Source organism: Podarcis melisellensis (genome assembly GCF_964234715.1).
Source record: "Podarcis melisellensis genome assembly, chromosome: Z".
In the NCBI taxonomy this organism is placed as follows: Eukaryota; Metazoa; Chordata; class Lepidosauria; order Squamata; family Lacertidae; genus Podarcis; species Podarcis melisellensis.
In genome coordinates, this window is record NC_138547.1 from 25,978,738 (window position 1) to 26,001,052 (window position 22,315).

The following is a 22,315-nucleotide window of genomic DNA, read 5'->3' on the forward strand; positions in this document are numbered from 1 at the left end:
TTAATGTTTTAATGTTGTATTTTAATCTTGCTTTTAAAGTTGCATTTCAGTCATCTTGTTTTTTATTGGTTGTTAGCTGCCCTGAGCCCAGTCTTGGCTGGGGAGGGCGGGGTATAAATAAAATTTATTATTATTATTAGAAATTCATGGTGGATAAAGATCCTGACGCATCTCCCATCTGAGGTCCTCCATGACTTCCTGTTGCCTGTGACCTGCTGGGCAGAGATAGTGACTGGTAGGAGGCAGGCAAAAAAAGGATATATCTGCAGGTAAGCAGGCTGGAGACACCAGTTCATGCCAGAACTCAACAGACATCAAAAGGCTTTTGTATGCCTGGGAGAGAGGTGGCAAAAGAGATATATACTGGGGTAGGGCAATGAAGTAGAGTGTTCTTTTACAAGGAACGTTTGCATTCTTTCTCTCAAAATGAAGGATGTTTCATTTGCAAAGTTGTGCAAAGTTTGCTGGACTATTCAGTCAGCTAAAGGCTGGTTTGGGTGCTAGCTCTCATCAGCCCAGCCCACCAGCCATGGAGAAAAGCTAAATGCAAAGTATTATTCAGTCCACATCCTCGGATGTTGTGTTGGACTACAATTTCTAAGCTGGCTAAGGATGATGAGAGTTATAGTCCAACAATCAACTGCTTCCACTTACAAGAAAGTAGATTCCAACTAAACATCAGGAAGAACTTTCTGATGAGAAGAGCTGTTTGGCAGTGGAACAGACTCCCCTGGAAGGTGGTGGACTCTGGGGGTTTTTAAGCAGAGGCTGAATGGTCATCTGTCATTGATGCTTTAGTTGACCTTCCTGCATTGCAGGGGGTTGAAACAGATGATCCTTAGGGACCCTTCCAACTCTACAGTTCCATGATTTTATGAACATCTGTGGACACGGGGCTAAGGATAGATTTATAGAACACCTGCCCTCTATGCAGACTCTGAGTGGTACTTCCCTCCTGGGATGTCCATTTGTGGCTGCAATTTTCCACCTACATGTGGAAAATTCAATGCACATGGCAAATTTCCCGGATAATCTCTGGTAACTGACCATGCAGGCTGTTGCTACATGTACTAGATATTACTTGTACAGGCAACGTTTGAATCTTATGGTCCAAGGATGCCAGAGACAGGCATGTAACAGAATCAAGGTCAGCAGCTATGCTCTGGTCCCCTTCCATATGTATGAGACTGACCAGGGAGAGATACTGTCCAATCCAGTCCTAAAAAACTCTTACAATTAATTGGCAGTGATAGTGCTATTTCCCTCCCCACCCCAATTCCAGAGTTTAGAATTTTAGCACCACTTACGGGTCTGTCCTTCCTTTCTTTTCATCCACAATGGCCAGGTCCTTGCACTGACAAACGAAAATTTGAAATTCCCGGGTCTTCTCATCATAATCCAGGGCAAACTGAACGTGTCCCTGGGCATCGACACTCCCAAAATCACCACTGTACACACTCAGGACACTGCCACTCACCTGTCCAAGGTGCAAGAGAGACATTCATTCATTGTTAGAAGGTCTATAGGTTCAGGATTGCTTTAAAATGTGGAGAAATGACCCAACTTGGTCTGTGTACACAACATATTTTTAAAACACATGGATACCCCCAAAGAATCCTGGGAACTGTAGTTTACCCCCTCCACAGAACTACAATTCCCAGCATTCTTAACAAATGACAGTGAGAGACAGTGTGGTATAGTGGTTAGAGTATCAGACTAGGACCTGGGACACCAGGGTTCAAATCCTCTCTCAGCCGTGAATTTCATTAGATGATCTTGGTCCTTGGGGTCTCAAATTTCAGCGGCACCCTGTGTGATGCCAGAATTAGCACTCCCCCCATTCAATTCTAAATAATAGTTGCAACATTGCGGCACCCCTGAGGTTTCACGCCCAGTGCAGCCAAATCAATCACGCTCCTCTAAATCTGCCTCTGCTTACCGAGGAGACGGAGGCCATATCAGAGGAGTGGCTCCCCACACTGGGTGTCTTCTTGTGCCTGCTGAACTGGAAGCTGATTTCTGAAGCTGTGTCTGATTCCGTCTGCAAATCAAGCCAAGGTGGATATTAATTATTGGTCATGGAATGTTTGAGTGTTTTGCTGCAATGGGAATTGAAAGGATGGAGGGATGTGATTGGTGCAAGCAGAAGATGATTGTTGAATGACTATGGTTCTTGACTTCCCAATTTTTATTAGTGCATCAGAATGCTTTTTTGTGGGAAGGGGGGTATCCATCTGATTTTTCTTATTAAAATAGACAGGGCTTGGAATAAAGTTGTTCGGTTTAATTAAGTTTAACTGTTTTAGTTCAAAAATATCAGAAAGCAGATTCCATAATTGCCAGGCGCACTAAATGTGAATTAAGTTTATCTCGGGTAGAACTTTAAACAGTTCCTACTTCATTTTCAAGTCCATTCCCTTGAAAGTGGTTCTTTCAATCTTTCCTTAGCCCTCTAGTGGCTATGGTGGGTCATTTACCAGATGCAACGTACTTATCCTTAACTCTGGAAGTGCATGCTTGATTCTGATCAAACTAAGCCTCCGGCTAGGGACTCATTGGTTGCATGTGAATTATTTCCAACTTTCCTACTCCACTACCCAGGGAGTTCTGAGAACTGCTGTCCTGTGAGGGGAAATAAGGGTTTCCTAACAACTCTCAGCACCCTTAAACAAGCTACAGCTCCCAGGATTCTTTGCAGGGAAGATGTGACTGTTAAAGTGGTATAAAAGTCCTGTAAATATTTGGTGCAGTTGTAGCCTGAGCAGCAAAAGGACTTAGTAAACATGATACAGGCAGACCAACATAGTCCTACCTCAGACAGCAGGAGAGGAGTGGATTTGCTAAAGTCTTTGGCCCTCTCAGGCTCAAGGTACTGGTGGTTTGGCACCTGAGGCTTAGTGTACGCTGGAAACAATAAAAGAAAACATATCAACATGAAGATTGTATCCTGTGCTCTGAAGCAACAGAACCTGTTTCATTATCTGTATAAACCATTAGATATAGAGACTGTGGCAAACCAAGCAGCTTAAAAAAATCTGTGTTGCATTGCACTCATATATTCTTAAGCCTGTTTCTTTTTTCTTTTTCTTTTTTAAATATAAATAGACATTTTCTATTTCTCTAGAAAAAGAGGTGCTGGAACTCACCATGAACGCCTCCCCCGTTCTCTTGGAACAGAAATGGCACCTACCTGAAAGTCACCGGAACTGGGTTCCAGTGAGTTAATTGCCTTTAAAAAGCCCATTACAAAGGCATGGCAACTAAAACAGTTAAAGGGGAATATCTGCGTTTACGCATGGATTTAGCGCCATCTGTTGGTTGAAATAAAAATTGCTGTATTGCCAAAAGCATTCGGTGAAATTAGTGTAAATAAGCCAAAGGATTTAATAAATTGTGTAGATAAATAGTTAGGAGTCTGTTACAGAATCGGTGGTGTTCATGATCAGAGGGGTTGTTGCTGTTGCATTGTCCACGTGTTGTCTTTATCAAAATGTCATCCTGTACCACTTCTGCATTTCACTGGTAAGTAAAACAACCCCTTATAAATCCACTACAGTGGTACCTCGGGTTAAGTACTTAATTCGTTCTGGAGGTTCGTTCTTAACCTGAAACTGTTCTTAACTTAAAGCACCACTTTAGCTAATGGGGCCTCCTGCTGCTGCCGTGCCGCTGGAGCACGATTTCTGTTCTCATCCTGAAGCAAAGTTTTTAACCTGAAGCACTATTTCTGGGTTAGTGGAGTCTGTAAACTGAAGCATATGTAACCTGAAGCGTATGTAACCTGAGGTACCACTGTACTGGTGTGGGAGCTCATAAGAAAGGATTCCAAATCTTCAGGAATCCTTCCCCCCCCTTGCCAAATCATTTTTAATTGATTTCCCACATTTTACCAGATCAGCCACAAATTAAAACAAATTTAATACAATTAAAAAAAAAACTGGTTCCCCACACTCTATTCTTGAAGAATCCTTTAGGTGTGTTCAGCCAAATGGACTTACAATTTTCCAACAGACTAGGGCTGTTTAAGCCAAGCCACTCTCAGCTGGGTGATACAGAATTCTGTTGGAAACAGGTGCAGGAATCATTGCAATGCACATGTTCGGTTGAGATCAGGTGAGTATGACCAATATTTGTTATAGCTTTTTTTTTTAACTTCACAATTGTTACATTAATAATTATGTTATTTTCTGCACTGTGTTTGATGTTCCCCTTCCACTGAAATTAATTACGTAATTAATAATGTTAGCTTTGGCCATAGCTCTTAGCAAAACAAACAACTTCCTCCAGCAGGAACAGCATGTTGGGGGGCAGGGAAGGAGTAGGGCTAACATGCACAGCCCCCACTCTAAGAGCATATTCCTTTTGAACACCTGAAGGCAGGTGGTCTGCAAATGTCTTGAAAGGCCTTCCAGATGGTTGGGCTCCTCCACCCTGTTCTGTTTCCTTATTCTCCAGCAGGCAGCAAAACCAGGAGATTTGTCAAGCCTGCTATGTATGACTGATAGGTTCAGCTCCATGTGTTATACCGTATTTTTCGCTCTATAGGACACACTTTTTCCAAAAATGAAGGGAAAATGTGTGTGCACCCTATGGAGCGAATGCAGGCTCCTTGACTTCAGCGATAGCAACGGGAAGCCTCCGAAGCGCAGAGGAAGCGCTCCCTCCACGCTCCAGAGGCTTCGCGTTGCTTTCGCTGAAGCTGGGAGAGCAAGAGGGGTCAGTGCGCATCGACCCCTCTTGCTCTCCAGGCTTCAGGCAGCTATCCGCAAGCCTTAGGAGCATGGCGGGAGTTCCCCCCGAGCTCTGAAGGCTTGGGGATAGCAGCCTGAAGCCCGGGGAGTGCAGCACCAACTCCCGCTGCGCTCCCCGGGCTTCAGGCAGCTATCTGCAAGCCTTCGGAGCACGCCCCCAGCCCCGCAAGCTCCAGGAGCGGCGGCAAGGCTGCGCGCAACCTTGCTGCTGCTCCTGGACCTCTTCTGGGGGCTGGGGTCGGGGGAGGCTCGGGCTTCCTCCACCCAAAAAAGAAGCCAAGACAGCGAGCGGGATCCAAAGCCGTGCACAGCCTCTCCTAGCTGGAGAGGTTGCCGGCAGCTAAAGAGGAAGTCAAGACAGCCAGAGGGATGGATCCCGCTCGTTGTCTTAGCTTCTTTGCTCTTTGGGCTGGGGGGGGGGGGAAATACATTTTTTTTCCTTTATTCCCCCCCTAAAAACTAGGTGCGCCCTATAGTCCGGTGCACCCTGTGGAGCGAAAAATATGGTAACTTTTGCCAGCTTGCTTTGTTAGAAAAAGCCAGACCAGTGGATTGAAGCAAGCTACTACTTACTTTCTGTGGTAGTATAAATGTTCACCAAGCTCTTCGTAAGGCTATAGCCATTGGCACATATTAAATTCTTGGCAGCTGGAGAATGATGTTCATTTCCCTCTTGAATAAATTGGAAAACAAGCAGGTGTGTATTAAACAATGTAAGACATTGGCATTATTGTAACCAAGGTTTGAACAGGGTGGCTTCCACCTCACCCTAAGCTTCCCCCTCCTATTCTTTGTTTATTTGATCTAGAGATTTCGGCTTGTGGTCCTGGAGCTTGTGTACACAGCTGGGCCTTCTGGCTTACATTGTTCTGCTCCAGCAGCTCTCCCAGACACTGGGTTAGTTTGTATTAATGCACTGCTGGCCACCCAGGTCAGTTGCTGCCAGCTTGCAAGTGAAGATGAGCTCTTTGTAATATTGATTCCAGTTTTTTAGTCCATGGCTAAGCAGACTAAGGGTGGAGAACCTGTGGCTCTCCAGATGTTGTTAGACTACAACTCTGATCTTCCTGGACCATCCACTGATGGAACACTCATAGAGCTCAGGTTCTCTCATTCACTGTCAGGGTCAGTCCTCATAGTAGATAATTGTCTCTGATCACTGGTCATGCCAGCTGGCCTGGTGAGAGTTGGAGTCCAACAACATCTGAAGAGGCACAGGCTCCTTAGCCCCTGGAGAAGACAAGCCTAGAGAAGGGGTAACTGTGCTGGAGGAGTTACAGATAGGTAGCCGTGTTGGTCTGCCATAGTCAAAACAAAACAAAATCCTTCCAGTAGCACCTTAAAGACCAACTAAGTTAGTTCTTGGTATGAGCTTTCGTGTGCATGCACACTTCTTCAGATACACACTGGAAGGAATTTTTTTTGTTTTGTGCTGGAGGAATAATTATGGCGGTTGTATTTCCATAAATAAAAATGGCTGTTTATTGGTAAGCTGAGATAAGGCACCAAATTGTAGATTAATTGTTGTTTAAGATGTATATGATGGTAGCTTACTATCCTAGATGTTTTTAAACAGATGACAATATTTTACTTAATATTTTCTATGTTTGATTGGCAATGTGGTATGTACATGTTGGTACAGGGTTGCAGCTCATGTTAGTCTTACTCAGAGTAGACCCAATGGAATTAATGGAAAAGACTAACCTCACATTTTTGTGTTTTTTGTATTGACCAGCACAAAACTATGTATAACTAGCAAAGCATCAGTACCTGAAAGCATGGAAGAATCCACTTCCTGAGCGACTCCTCTTTCATCTACATCCTCGTTTTGTAGTGGGTCCTCTGCAAGGCTACTAGGCCCATCTTTAAGCTGCTTCTTTTCCATTTCCAGGTTGTCTTGAGAGCCCAAGTCAGAACTTATTTCCACAAAGCTACCAACTTTATCAACATCCTCTGAAGATACAGACTCTATCAATATCTGAACCCTACCTGCTAAAGAATCAGTCTTACGTTTGCTTTCATCAGCCATAATAAACTCATCAGCAGGGGTCTCTGGCTCAAAAATGATGCCAGTCCGCTCTTTAGCCGGTGCCTCTATTTTGACTGATGGCACTCGAATCGGCAACTTTGATCTCCTTGTGCAACGTGGTACCTTCTTCTCCTCCTCCACTGGAGACTGCTTCCCATTCCCATCACTTAGGCTATTTCTGTTGGTCATTGCCCCTTTGCTTCTGCCATACGTGGACCGGGGGATTGCAGATCCCGATCCTTTCCTAGGAGGAGCTATGTAAGTGGGCTCATCTTCACTGGAAGACAAGGCAACTGGCTTCCTGTAGGGGATTCTGGCTTTGGGGTGTATATTAGAAGTTAACTTGTTGTCACCATTTTGGCTGTTATTAGACTGGGCTGAGAGAGATCGGTTCAGTCTTGATGGCCTTCCATTGGCCTCTGTGGTGCTGGCCTTTTCTGCTGAGATTTCAGATACATCATTAGTCAAGAGGGGCTCCCCACCCTTCTCCCAAAAGTTCTTCAGGTTCTTAAAGTGTTCCCGATCCAGACCAATCTCCTCATCTTTATTGTTGCTAGAGGAGATTGAATAATTGGCTCCTTGTTTGACAGAACGGCCATTTCCCCAATCTAGAGTGGGTAATTTTGAGCTCTTTGGTGATTCTCTCTTTGCTAGACCAAACTCTGGATTCTCAGCTCCATTAGCTAAAACTGTGCTAGGTTGGAACGATCCTTTGTTGGACATCCTCTTCACGGGTATTTTGCTGGAAGGGCTAAATTCTTCCTGTGGAACTGGTGAGAATGTGTGGCTTTCTGAAGGAGCATCTGCAACATCCCCGCCAGTTGAGTAAGAAAAATCATCAAGATCCTTTTCAGAAAGCTTTCTGGATATTGTTGAGGGTATTTCATGACCTGCAACAAAAATAGAACCCCAAGGCCCAGTTCAGAGCATCATTGACAGAACTACACCCAGCTGCTTTGCAATTACAAGGTGTTCTGAACTAGTGTTTTCCAGTCTGGTTTCCTCCAGAGGTTTTGTAGTACAACTCCCATGAACCCCAAACATCATTTCCAATGCTCACAAATGATGGTGGCTGAAGATCAAAACATCTGGAGGGCATCAGGTTGGGGAAAGCCTACTCAGCAAATACAGTACCCTATAATTTATTATGGGCAACTGACTGTTATCGGGAAGTGCATACCATCCAACTGGGCTATGTGAATGTCCATTCTGTGCTCTCCTATGGTTCTCTCGGCTCTGGAGAAAGCAGTGCATTCTGCCCCAGCCGCAGGGTGCACCTACACATTGCAAAGCAAACCTGGGATTCCCAATTCCAGTGGAAGTGTGTACGGTATGGTGGAGCTGAGACCAGCATTTGCTGCTGCTGCTGACCTGAGTGGGGCGGGAGCAGAGGTGAAGTTGGGACTGTATGGGTGCATCGGTGGGGCCACCCCCACCAATTTAGTGCTTCTGCTGGTTCAACTCACAGGAGCCTGACCTTGCAGTGGCCCCATCCAGGTAAGCTGCTACGCTCACCCACCACTTGATCTCAGATGGCAATGCAGGGATGGAATATGGACTAGGAAGAATTACTGGGTAGGAGGGGAATGTTTTACCCTTCCTTCACCTGCTGATTCTCCCCTGTAAATGTGCCTCCCTGAATAGAAGCTCCCAATGCTTAACTTCAAGAAATGAAGCATGTTGTTGTTGTTTAGTCGTTTAGTTGTGTCCGACTCTTCGTGACCCCATGGACCAGAGCTAGCCAGGCACTATACCTTTTCCATATCCTTGCGAGTTGCTTCTTGTAACCAGGAAAGGACTTATACCAACGCCACTGTCTGCTGGAGAGATATCTTCTAGGCTTGATCTCTGAAGAGGAAAATACGACTTATTTATTTACTAAGTGAATCTGTACCCTGCTCTCCAGTCAAAAAAGGCTCTCAGAGCAGCTTGCATACGATCTAGACAACAGTCAGCCCCTACCCAAAGGCTTACAACCTTAAAAAAAGAACCATGACACACAAGGGAAAAGGGACAGGGAGGGAAGAGGAAAATCAAATTCACAACTCAGGCCCACAGCTGTCAACTTTTCCCTTTTCTTGTGAGGAATCCTATTCAGAATAAGGGAATTTCCCTTAAAAAAAGGGAAATGTTGACAGCTACGCTCAGGCCCCAATTTCTAAACAGTTGTTCTTGTAGTAACCAGTTGGCACAGTTCAGGGGCAGGAGATGTCTGGTGGAGCTGGGCCTCCAACAAAGCTGATGAAATGAGCTCCAAATCCCAGCTATCCCACTGAGGCAGTCTGGTGGAATTACTGCCCTCAGATGACAGAGATATTTATTCAGGTGAAAAGTGGTACAGGCTCAGCAGCAGAAGTCATGATTCCAATGGAAGAGATTCATAATGAAACAGAGGCTACAAAGATGTCCCAATGGTTGACATACCCCACCCACCAAGCGTTTAAAGACAAAGTGGATGTGAGCTCACTCATGAGACTCTCCCTCTCTTCCTACAGTTCTGCTGCCTGTGCACACATACACATTCCATCTGGGTGCAGTTGTTGTGTTTTGGGGGGAGCCTGACATGTAAACTACTTGCAGGGGCTTTTTTCCAATCAAGTGTTATATACATCGCCCAGGAGAATCTCTCTCCTTTCTGCCTTGCCCAGCTGTGCTTTGGAAGCTCCACCTTGGGACCAGAAAATAAATAACACCTGCCCTCCCTGAGTACCACCCTGAGTGTACCGCCTTGTGTACCGCCTCCCCATCTAAACCATTGGCCATCACCACACCTTGTGACAGCAGATTCCATATGTTCTGTATACTTTATGCCAGGTATGGGGAACCTTTGGCCCTCTAAGTGTTGCTGAACTAACATCAGCCCTATCAAGTATGGTCAATGGCCAGGAATGATGGGAGCTGTGGCAGGTTCAACAAGGTTCCCCGTCCCCACCTATGTTAAAGAGGACTTTCGTTTGTTTGTTCTAGATCTACAGCTGCCAATTAATGCCAATTCCACTTCCATTGGACACACTACCTTCTCTGCAGAGGATGGAAGAGTAGACAACCTTAGCCTTGGCTTTGGTTTGGATCTGTGTCCTTCTGCTGAATCCAAAGAAGCTTCACATGACCTGCAGAGAAAGAACAACATTTTATCACAAAGACACAAATCCTGAGATGGTGGTGATGTATTGGATAATCTCATTGGATCATGCATTGGTTACAACAGTTTGAAAATACTAGGGACTGTTACCCTGCTTGCCTTACTCACCCCCCCCACTATCTCTCCCATATTTACTCCCTAGAGCTTCCCCTTCCCACCCCATACAACTACTAACCTCACTTTTCACCTTCCCAACCACATTTCTGAAGCCACTTCTCTCTTCTATTCTGCAGCCTCACTTTGCACCCATTTTTGCCTTCACACTCATGTCTCTGCCTCCCTTTCCTTTTGTGCAACCCTTTTTTTTTTTTTGCATGTAAACCACCCTTGCGGTAACTTCATGCATCTTCCTCCTCCCACAGACTACAACTACTAAGAACCCTTTTTCACCCTCTCCCCAGTTATGAAGCTACCATCCCTTCCTCTTCTCCAGACCCTTTGATGTTCCCTCTTTCATGCTTCCGCCTCCCTCTTTTTTTTGCAACCCCCTTGGACTCTCCTATTTGCAGCCACCTTTGCACCCAACCACCCCATGCTGATATACAGCATGCCACTGTGTCCTGAAAGTGAACAGAATCCTGCCAGCTTGTTCCATTACAGAAGGTTAGCTTCAGTTGATGGGTGTTGTACAAAGATGGGGGTCTGCTCATTATTAAAGTATCTCTTCTAAATTACAACAATGGATCTGGAACTTCATGTTGAAGGCAATTCACAGTACCAAGAGCAAAATAGTTTTTGTGTGAAGGTGCTATGGGATATTTGAGGCTAATACAACAGAGCCTTTCCTGGCTCACTTCTCACGGTAGTCAAACCTTGTCTTAAACTGCCACTCTCCCCCCCCCCCCCACTACTCTACTCACACCTCTGCCATTGTTTAAAAATCACCACTTTCCCCACTGCTCAATTTCCTTTATTCAAACCTCCACTGTTGTCTAAAACCTGCCTTCTCTTTTGCTCCCCTCCCCCTGCCTGACTTCATGCAAATCCAGGATTGTGATGCAGCCCTACGAATCCTCCAATGGGAGTTGAGTGATGATATTCTGACATGGACAACATTGAAATCAGTAAAAACAATTTACAGTCAGAAGTATAGAGGAGGTTCTAAATCATATAATAATATGAGGTGTCACAGGCCAAGATACAAACAATGTTGTTCAATGCAGATGGTGGGTGCTGTTACATGGTTGAGTGGGTGTGTTGTGTGTCAACATGGGGTCTATCACAAGGTCTATCACATGTAGTGCATCACCGAGTTAGACTATTGGTCCATCTGGCTCAATACTGTCTACAGTGATGAAGCAGCATCTCGCCAACCTAGGAAGGTGTCTTATACTGAGGCAGTTCCCTGGTACATCAGTATTGTCTACACTGACTGGCCGCAGCTCTCCAGGGTTTCAGACAGGTTCCCAGTTCTACCTAGAGCTGTCAAGGGTTGAACCTGAGACCTTCTATATGCAAAACTATGCCCCTTTGTTAGAAACAAGAAGCATCAAAATTTGAACAAAAATAAAATAAAATAAAATACAGAAAACATAAAAACACCAGCTGCTGCTGGTGGGGGACAACCAATCAGCAATATGGAGAGGCACTAAAACAAAGCTTGTCCCAGCAGGATCAAATTCCATCCAACACCTGAATGAAAAGGAAGGTTTTTATTGTGGCACCAAAAATATGTCAGTGTTGGTGCCAGGCAGGCCTCATTCAGAAGATAATGCTTCTGGCACTAGTTACAATGCTGCAAGTAACAGGCAGCACAAAAATAGTGTGAGCTTATAATGAACTTTTCCTCATGTTTGTTCATCACTTTAAAAACTTACATTCAAGCACATTATAAACTGCATTTCTGTCTTACAAACAGAGAGAGACACCAATAGCTCATAAGTACTTTAAGTGCCATTGGTGAAATAGTTCCTTACTCTGCTTCCAGTCTGCCTTCTTTGAATGTTTTGGATCTTGGGAGCAGTAGATGTGAAGGAGTTGCTTCCTTAGCAGGGAACAGTCTGGACTAGTTGTTTGAGGCCAGAGATAGTCAAATTAGGACTGGCCCCCAATGTTTCTCCATCAGCTGATTGGATTACAAAATGCTTCACCCTGCATTAACTGGCAAAAAAGCCCAATTTGCAAAAGGGAAGCAGTTACAGCCTTAAATAAACAGTTTGGCAAATGGCATCCAACTGTTTCAGCATCTCAGGTGCTAGTGCCTGTTTAATGATTAACATTTGGTTGGAATTGTTGTATTTGCAATTGACAAAATGGGGAAGCAATCAACAGAAAATTCCTTGCATGGTTTATTTTTAGCTTTTAAATAGCTGAAAGTAGCTGTGACCATCCCCCAAGTCTTCAATGGGTAGATGTCTTCTGAACAGAACAGTAAACCATGAGCCTTGTGGCTGGATCAGGACAAAGGCCCATCTGTTCAGCATCCTGTTCCCACAGTATCGAACCTTTGGGAAGCCTGCAAACAGGACCTGACAGTCTGCAGGGTTCAAACTTAAGTTCAGAGCATGAATTAAGGAGGCGATTTCACTGTGAATAGCCAGGAAAAATGGCAAGACTTTCAAAAACAAAGCTAGGAGGAGGAGGTTTTCTATAGTGCTTGATTCCAAAGCTTTATATGATAGAGCAAGGATATCCACCCTTCCTGGGCCTAGGGGCACATTTGGAAATCAGAGAAATTGTTGTGGACACGTGCAAGATACTCCCTTCACAGAAGAAACACCAATGATGCTGAGGAACCCCCACCAAAAAACACAACAGACAAAACTACATCCTACCCCAAAAAGGGCTGGCATGCCCTCACCCCAAAACGGACCACCCTCATCAACCAAACACAAAAGCCTTCATTTAAAAAGAAATGAATGGGTAGCACAGGGTGCCCTGGTGGGCTCAAAGTAGGGTATCTGAGGACATGGTGGTGCCCATGTGCTCCCCATTGGGGAGCCCAGTAACAGAGTCATAAGTAAAGGTCCCCCTGACCATTAGGTCCAGTCGTGGCCGACTCTGGGGTTGCGGCGCTCATCTCGCTTTATTGGCCAAGGGAGCTGGCGTACGGCTTCCGGGTCATGTGGCCAGCATGACCAAGCCACTTCTGGCAAACCAGAGCAGTGCACAGAAAAACGTTTACCTTCCTGCCGGAGTGGTACCTATTTATCTACTTTGACGTGCTTTCAAACTGCTAGGTTGGCAGGAGCAGGGACCAAGCAATGGGAGCTCACCCCGTTGCGGGGATTCGAACCGCCGACCTTCTGATCGGCAAGTCCTAGGGTCTGTGGTTTAACCCACAGCGCCTCATTATTGGTGTCATACTTCATCTAACTAGTAGCTGAACAATAATGGTGAAATTGTCAATTAGTTTTCCTCCTCCCTTTTTTAAACAAAAAAGAAGTAAAAAAAAATTTCCCAGAACTTTCTCAGAATTATATTAGGAAATAATCTTGATTTGATAAGTACATAACCAGACACGTATTGGAGAAGAGGGATAAAGTAAAGGTAAAGGGACCCCTGACCATTAGGTCCAGTCGTGAACAACTCTGGGGTTCCGGCACTCATCTCGCTTTATTGGCCAAGGGAGCCGTTTTACAGCTTCCGGGTCATGTGGCCAGCATGACTAAGCCACTTCTAGTGAACCAGAGCAGCACACGGAAACGCCATTTACCTTCCCGCCGGAGCGGTACCTATTTATCTACTTGCATTATGACGTGCTTTTGAACTGCTAGGTTGGTAGGAGCAGGGACTGAGCAATGGGGGCTCACCCTGTCATGAGGATTCGAACCACCAACCTTCTGATCGGCAAGTCCTAGGCTCTGTGGTTTAACCCACAGCGCCGGGCTTTAAATATACCTTACTTGCTATCAATAGGCACTGGCAGTTCAGTTAAAGAGGATGGTCCTAATGTATTTAATACATAATAGCTTTTCCTGCTGTCCATTCAAGATGACAACAGACTTGCCAGGCCAGGCAACTGTGGGGTCTTGAAGTGCTGGCCTCTGAACTTCAATGCTTCAACCCTGTGGTGGTGACCTATGGGAAAGGCCTTAACTGCAAGCCTTCTTTGGGTGTTCTCACTGATGCCAGATCCATTTCGGACCTTCTCAGACCAATGTGGTGCCAATTGTCTCCTTTTTCTAAGTATGTGTAATTTCACGGGCTAGCAAAGGGGTTCCCAAATGGTGGTCCATGGGCCACTGCTTCATTTGTGGAGTCTGCAGTGTGTATGTATGTGAACAAAACCTACCCATTTGAATCCTATGGAATTCAAACTAAAATACAATATATAAGAAATAATTTTAAATGTGCTTGTGGGAGGGGGGGTTACTGGTTTGTTTTTGTTTTATTACGTATTTTGTATTCTCATTTAGTGTTTTTCTGTTGTGAACTGCCCTGGGGTCTTTGGATGAAGGGTGGTAAACAAATTAAATTAATAGTAATAGTAATAGTAGTAGTAGTAGTAGTAGTAATAATAATAATAATAATAATAATAATAATAATAATAATATACACTTTGAAATGATTCAACATATAGCACATCACATCACAATTGCTGCAGCAGGCAAAAAAACCACAACCCCATTAAGTGGTTGACCGAGACCCTCAACAATTTTCAAGTGGTTGGGGTGTGTGTGTGGGAGTTTGGGAACCATTGGACTAGCATACACCCCTTGTTGCTTTTGACTTTCTGTGTTGTCTTCTTCCTTCCCTCCCCATCTATATTTAAATTGCAGGTGCTTGGGGCAAATACCTCTCTTTTGATGGTCAGTGAAGTGCCGCATATACAGATGGAACTGTATGAATAAGAATCTCAACAAGCAATATCACACCGATTCCTTGACTGTCACATTTTTCGTTGACAATGAGTTCCATATGTGTAGTTCTCTTTTGTTAATATTACCTTTCTTCTTCTGAGACAGCGGAAGGCAAAACTGTTACTTCTGGTGGTAAGAATGATTTCCTGTCTTTCGGACTCTCTGGGATATGTTCATTATTCTCACCTGTTAGAAAGGAGTCAGTGAGATTAAATCAATTATTTTTTAATGTTGATGGCTGCGGTATTTCTGTATGATTAATGCCAAGCTAAGGCACATGGCTTCTCCCCAAGAATCATGGGAGCTGTCGTTTATCCCCAGCACCAGAGCTACAATTCCCAGCACCCTTAACAAACTAGTTCCCAGGATTCTGGAGCTAGAACTGGGATTCTGTGAGCAACTGCCCCATACAGTGGTACCTCTGGTTAAGTACTTAATTTGTTCCGGAGGTCTGTTCTTAACCTGAAACTGTTCTTAACCTGAAGCACCACTTTACCTAATGGGGCCTCCTGCTGCTGCTGCTGCGCCGCCGTGCGATTTCTGTTTTCATCCTTAAGCAAAGTTCTTAACCCGAGGTACTATTTCTGGGTTAGCGGAGTCTGTAACCTGAAGCGGATGTAACCCGAGGTACCACTGTATTGAAGTTTGGAGGAACTTCCCGCATAGTGAAGTATTCTAGGCTCTGCACTGGCCCTACCCACCTGGGCTGGCCACTGGGACCTTCTAGACAGGGAAAACTATATAAAACTTCCTGTCTTGGCTGGAACCTTGCTTGAGCAACTGTGATCTTCCTGAGTAGAACTTTATTTGTTTTTGAGCCTGGCTTAGTTCCTCTGTACTGAGTAGTGATAGATTCTGCCCCCTCCCACTGATTCTGACCCAACTCCAAGCACACAGCTCCTAGTTCCAGCTATGGCTCAGGCTTAAAAGAACAGCAATGGCTGAAAGGACTGGAGGAATGTGCTGATGTTGGGGGAGCAGGGGAGTTATTTGTTCAAGGAAGCAGTGATTGGGGAAACAGATATCAACTGGGGAGTGGGTAGCATATGACCCTTGCAGATCAGCTTTGTGAAAACTGCCTTACAGGGTTTAGCCATAACCAGAGACACAGACCACCCTTTTCCCCAGGGTGGCAAGCTAACAAACCCAGCTTGAAAGCTAATCAGGACGTGGCAGAGAGCTGTCAATGAAATTAATCCACTCCAGGATTTTAAGGGAGCTACTTCCTGTTTTGAGTCAAAGTCTTCTGATCTTGGCAAATACAGGAGGAGGTGAAGAGAGCTAATAAAAGGAGGACCCCCCCCTTTGTTTGCTCTGGCACAGGAAGAAGCAATGAGTTGGGACTTGTGTTGTACCTACCGGATGAAAGGAAAACAATGCAGCTCACACAAATATTTAAGAGAGCATGGAGGCATCGAAACTACCCAGGTAGGTGCCAACTTGATGTTTGGCAGTAGACCAGGGGTAGGGAAACTTCAGCCAAATGTGGACCTCCAAGCTTTCCATCTGACCCTCAGAACTCTCCCCAGGACACACCCTGTCCTCCCCAGCCACACCCCTCAACCACCCTGCTGCATGCCCTCCTTGAGTGTTTTTGCCTGTCTGGAACTGGTCCTAGGACTCTTGTTTACCTGGAAGGAGGATGGAGAAAAGTGTGTGTAGAAAAGGGGTGGGAAACACTGTTCAATCTGAGGGCCGCATTCCACTCTGGGCAACCTTCTGAGGGCCACATGCTAGTGGCGGGTGGGGCCACCCAACCAAGCAAAAGGCATTATTAGAATTCAAGGACACATTTCAGCCTGGCAGAAACACTTGGGGTTCAAAGCAGAGCCAGTGAGAAGAAGCATGGTCGAAAGCTGTGAAATGAAGGTACCAAATGCAGCTCTGTCAGAAGGGATTTCCACAGCTTAAGGGCACCCACAGAGAATGCTCTTTCCTGGGTCACCACCTTCTGAGTTTCTGAGGATGGAGGAACAACCAAGAAGGCCTCCTCTAACGATCTTAGCAACTGAGAGGATATATGGAAGTAAGGAGGGGGTCTTTAAGGCATTTGGGGCTGGAGTCGTTTAGGGCATTAAACACTAAGATGCACACCTTGAATTAAATGCATTGGTGCAATTGCTATGTTCTTTGGCAAGGGTGCTTTACTCAGTTCAGCTATGTCAGGGGTCGGCAATCCATTCCACAAGCGGCCCACGGGGGTTGTTTAACTGGCCCATGAACCAGACCCAAACCGAGCTGGCCGCTTGGCGAGTCTCCGCGCGCTGTGCTAAACCGGTGCAGCATGGCAGGGGGACTCGCTTCCGCGGCAGATGCGGATGCCAGAAATTGCGTCTCTGCAAACGCAGACACTGGAAATCACAGGCGCATGCACTCACAAGCATACACAATCCGGCCCACAGAGGGATCTCCGCTGGAGTCAACCGGCCCAGGCGAGGTAAACCTTGCCAACCCCTGAGCCATGGCTTACCAGTTAAGAGGTTCAGAAATGCACACTTGATTTATTGCTATAACAGTGGTACCTCTGGTTATGAACTTAATGGTTCAAAAATGCACACTTGATTTATTGCTATAACAGTGGTACCTCTGGTTATGAACTTAATGGTTCAAAAATGCACACTTGATTTATTGCTATAACAGTGGTACCTCTGGTTATGAACTTAATTTGTCCAGGAGGTCCGTTCTTAACCTGAAACTGTTCTTAACTGGAGACGTGCTTTTGCTAATGGGGCCTCTTGCTGCCGCTGCACCGCCGGCACAAGATTTCTGTTCTCATCCTGGGGCAAAGTTCTCAACTCAAGGTAACTCTTCCAGGTCAGTGGAGTTTGTAACCTGAAGTGTTTGTAACCTGAGGCATTTGTAACTCGAGGTACCAGTGTATTTATTATGCTTATAATAATATTGTTTATTACCAGTACTTATTCTGCATCTTTTCCAAGACACAATGGGCAGGTTGCTAGTGGTTCTAATAATAATAGCAATGAACCATCATAAAAACTAATCATAAACACTGAAGTCAGCCCACCCCTGTGTAAATACTCAATGCGTCTAGACTGGGTTACACCACACCAATCGAAAAGGTGCCACTGATCTTGCATTGCACAATATTTGTCCTTTACTGTAACTTTCCTCCCTGGGATCATTACAGAACTAAAACACCCACAATTCACTGGATCAGCAACACACTGAGAAAACTTTAATGCATATCAGGTTGGAGATGAGAAGGATTTTCCTTTTATGGTAAGTTTTGTATCTAAAAGCATTTCCACGAGTTATTTTGCTTGTTTAAAGAAGGTGCTTTCAGTATACTAAACTTGCCTTAGGAAATAGTGTCATAGAAGGAAGACAGCTAGAATGAAATGGCAAGTGACACTCTGGCTCACTGTTGCCCAACCAGTTTAACTTGCTTAGTTCTTTGTTGTGTTAAAGGTCCAGCTCTTCAAAAACTATAACCGCTTTAACAATTTTAGTATCCAGTTGAAACAAAGACCTGATGAACAGTAGAACTTCGGAGATGCATCAATCCAAGTAATTCAAGTTGCATTTATTATTTTTGTTATGCTCTGTCAACTTCAAATTCTAAAAGTATGTAGGGAACAGTGGTGAAATAGTAAGAGGACAGAGCTGGTGTGCCATGTGGTTCCTAAACTAGCCTGCTCTCCCCACGCAGGGTGGAAGACCCTGCCCCATTGCCAGTGATGAAGTAAGACTGAACAACCTGCTGGGCACCTTCTGCAGCCAAATGTCTTGAGCCAGCCCTGCGGCCATGCTCCCAAGCTTAGCAAGGCTATGCAAGCTCCAAGAGAGGGTTAATTATTTCAATCTACTATTTTTATACCTGGGCAGAGCAAATCCAAGCTCATAGTTAGTGAGGAGAGAGTTTAACCATGGGTCCTTGTTTAGATATCACGCTAAGTTAAACTTTGGCTACATTCATATAGGAACAAAAAGAATGGAGAAGGAGTAAAGTGGCTGCAATATCCACTCTGGAAGCCCACATGCTTGCCCACAGTCTCATTAAACCTAAGTTTGGCTTAGAGCAGTGGTTTTCAACCAGTGTGCCATGGCACCCTGGGGTGCCTTGAATGATGGTCAGGGGTGCCACGGGCAACACTGGCCTCCATCCCTCTTCCCTTCCCTTCTTCCTCTAATGCCCTCTTGCGTCCCTGCCCCCCAAACAGCTTGCACAGCTGTTTGTTGCAGCAGCCCTGGCTACAAGCTCCCCAGGCGAATGGTGCCTCTGCGCAGGCGAAGGGGTGCTGGTTGCCAGGAGTTGAATCGGCCTCAAAGTAAGCAAGCAAGCAAGCAAGCAAGTAAGCAAGCAAGCAAGCAAGCAAGCAAGCAGGAGAGGGAGCCCAGCCAGCTAGTCTGCCAGCCCTTGCTGTTGGGAATGGACAGACAAGTCCCAGGCCCTGCAAGGTAATGTGAGGAGACATCTCTCTTTGTGGCAGGGCAAGGCAGCTCAGAGATCAGGGGCGGCAGCAGCAGCTGTCTGGAGGACTCCCAAGGAGAGGGGAGAGGAGAAGAGGCTGAGGAAACATTTCACAAAGGAGGGTTTCAAAAATGGGTGAGAGGCTGCCAGCTCTGCAGGCAAGGGGTGGCATCACTGGGCTCCTGATCCCCACAGGGGTGCCGCAGAAATAATGTAGTTGGTCAAGGGAGTGGTGGACTCAAAAAGGTTGAAAACACTCTGGCTTAGAGTGTTTCATGAATTAAGACTCTAGTCTTACAATCTAGAAGTCTATAATTACTATGAAAACTGTTAAGTTTTGTTAAAAAAATGAAATGCCATAGTACTACTGGGCAAAGAGAAGGGCTGGGGATTCAAATGCAATGTTTGCTGCAGTTTAGTTTGACAGTAAAATCCCTTCAAGTGACCTTTGGGTTATTATCAGTGATGTGACAAAGAACATGCTATTGACCTCGAAAAGAGCAACATTCCTATCTGCTGAGCTATTTAAACGTGCACAAGTTCAGGATGACTTCTTTTAAGTACACTTAATATCTGAATGAAACTTTTCATGCAGCCTAACTGTCCATTTCTGAGCACAACATGGTTGGGACCTGAGTACCTGAAGGAATGAATGAATACCTATTCTCACATCAACCTACCCACATGTTGAGGTCAGGGATTAGCAGTTTTGGTTTGCCTCATTTCTGCATCTGTTTCTAAAGGTCACACACATTTCTACATTCCTTTCTCCTAACATACAAGAAATTTTCTCAAGTATAGTGCACTTTTTGTATGTTGTTTTCACATATATTCATTTTGATGCATACCTTTTCATAATTATGATGTTCTGCACACATTTGTGTTTAGCGAACTGGATTGCAAAATTCAGAGATGTGTTTCTGTTTGTAAGGATGGTTGAGAAATGTGATTCACTTAGCATCTTAAGGCAAACTTACCTGATTTGCACTTTCCTTCTAAATTTGTAGTTCTCTGAGTTTTGCAATGCAGTTCACCAGCAAGATAATGTGTGCAGAAATGCATGCTCCAGGATAAAATGCACTATATTAGGCAAAGCTACTATTCATCTAACAGTGCTACAATTCCCAGAGGTCCCTGGGGAAAGGAATTGATTATTAAGCCACTCTGGGAATTGGAGTTCTTTGAGGGAACAGGGATCTCCTAACAACTCTCAGAACTTTTAATAACACAAATGGTTGGGTTTATTTTTGTCCCATTTTTGTTTTGCTGTGGCCTCTCTGAACAGGAATAATCTGGTTGCCCTGAGGAAGCATAAAAAAAACAAACAAAAGCAGAATATTCATCACTAATGCACTATTACTGTGTCCAGAATGTATTGCAAAATACATACATATCCTTAAGTATGTGCAATACTTGGATGGAGTGGGAGAGAGAGAGATTGTTACCTGCTACCACAATCTTTGACAGGTGAGAGATTCCAGGGGTTCCAAGCATTTATACTGGGTTCAGTTTCCGTGGAATGAGGGTCAATGGAGACTGTGGTATATTTAGGATATATGGTTTATTTACACACATACATACAAACTGAGCCTACAATGGAGGGGCTCACAGCATTAACACACCAAGAGGGCCTTGCTTCTCTCATAGTTTCAGCCTTGGAATCAAACATAAATCAAACACAGTTCTGTCTCTATGGCTTCCACCTGCTTCTAGTTCAGCTAACACCCACACACTGGCCCCTGAACTTCAATATACCAGCCAGGTGTGTGTGAAGCCCACCCATTAGCCTGTGATTATGGTGCTTAATTGCTCAGACCAACAGTAATTGCTTAGATGAAGGGACTAATGACAGTACTTAGCTGGTAAGCTACTGCCATTATCTTGCAAAGGAACTTGTTCCACAAGTTCAAAAATAGACTCAACCATTAGATTTTAATCCATGCTGGATCCAGGGCCATGCAAACTGGCCCCCTCAAATGAACTATATATGTGAGAGACAGTGAAAGTGAGTGAGAAAAGTCAGGTGAGATGTTGGACAACACTTATTTCTGTTTTATTATGTATGTAAGCACATATGTACACAAGCAGCAGTTGACAACAGATTGCAGGTAGGGTGGAGGGCTCAATTCACCTACTGTGTACATCCAGAAAATCCTGTTGTCAATCCATAGCTCTGAAGTAAACCCTGACAGCAAAAATCAGAATTTGTCTCCACCTCCAGCCAGGAAGCTGTCTAAATTTGCATCTTTATGTAAAAAGTAAAATGTGCAACTTTCTGCTATGGGGCTGAGTTCTGGATCTTTTAAGTACCTAGCATCACTGTGATACCAGGTTGTTGCCATTGTTAGTATCTGTCTTGTCTCAGGAAACAATGGAGGAGGAAAGTCAAATCGCTGGAGTCACAGTGCCTGCTGTGGCTGTAGAGACTGCATACGGAAGAGACATATTTTGTTGCAGCTGGGGGAGATGAAGGTGGCTGGTTATACTACTCCAGATGCACCATGACCTTTCTTTTCTCTGTGCTCCTTCCAATGGCCATTCCTCCTCTGGTCACCACTATGGATGCACAACCTGTCTGTCTCCAGGCACTGTGGTTGTCTGCAAGGGATTCCCATACGGCAGGGTTAATGTTGCCAGCCTTCATGCCATACTTGCAGACATCTTTGTAACGCAGAGTTGGTCTTCCAGTTTGGCCTGGTGCGGGCAGCCAGTTCCCTGTACACCACGTCTTTGGGGATCCTGTCATCTTCTATTTTGTCGACAAGACCAAGCCAGAGTAGACATGGTTGACAGGAGTTTGAACATAATGGGACTGTGGGCTTTGGAGAGCACATCTCTTGAAACTCTGTCCTGCCATGTGATACCTCAAATCCTCCTGATGCAGCACATGTGAAAGGCATTGAGGCACCACTTTGGATGGTTATAAGTTGTCCATGACTCACTTCTATAAAGCAGGGTGCTCAACACGCAAGCCTGGTAGACCTTCATATTAGTATTAACATCACATTCTCCCATGCCCTTTTAGAGAGGCAACCCATAGCCATAACTGCCTTGCCAATACACTTGTCCTACTCATCATCAATGGAGGGGTTGCTGGTTATGATGAAACCCACAGAAGACAAAATCATCTACCACCTCATCAAGTGTGTGGTCACCAAT

The 22,315-nt window shown here is 44.9% G+C and overlaps 1 protein-coding gene and 1 long non-coding RNA gene across 4 annotated transcripts in view; one reads left to right on the top strand and one right to left on the bottom strand.

Annotated features, from left to right (window-relative positions):
• Positions 1 to 22,315, bottom strand: part of LOC309361967 (synaptotagmin-like protein 2) — a 43,434-nt gene that overhangs the window by 12,654 nt on the left and 8,465 nt on the right. Inside the window, exons 3-10 of one of the 3 annotated variants that reach the window (XM_081897340.1) lie at positions 14,811 to 14,910; positions 9,797 to 9,890; positions 8,535 to 8,628; positions 6,522 to 7,670; positions 5,325 to 5,423; positions 2,813 to 2,904; positions 1,940 to 2,041; positions 1,308 to 1,477 (exon numbers count right to left, since the gene is read on the bottom strand). In XM_081897340.1, the coding sequence (XP_081753466.1) occupies positions 1,308 to 1,477; positions 1,940 to 2,041; positions 2,813 to 2,904; positions 5,325 to 5,423; positions 6,522 to 7,670; positions 8,535 to 8,628; positions 9,797 to 9,890; positions 14,811 to 14,910 (1,900 nt within the window). The other 2 variants (XM_081897341.1, XM_081897342.1) reach the window with 2 other exon arrangements.
• LOC309362081 lies at positions 1,955 to 9,825 on the top strand. Its single transcript, XR_014164782.1, has 3 exons — positions 1,955 to 2,058; positions 3,125 to 3,216; positions 9,748 to 9,825. It is a non-coding gene; the product is annotated as an uncharacterized lncRNA (long non-coding RNA).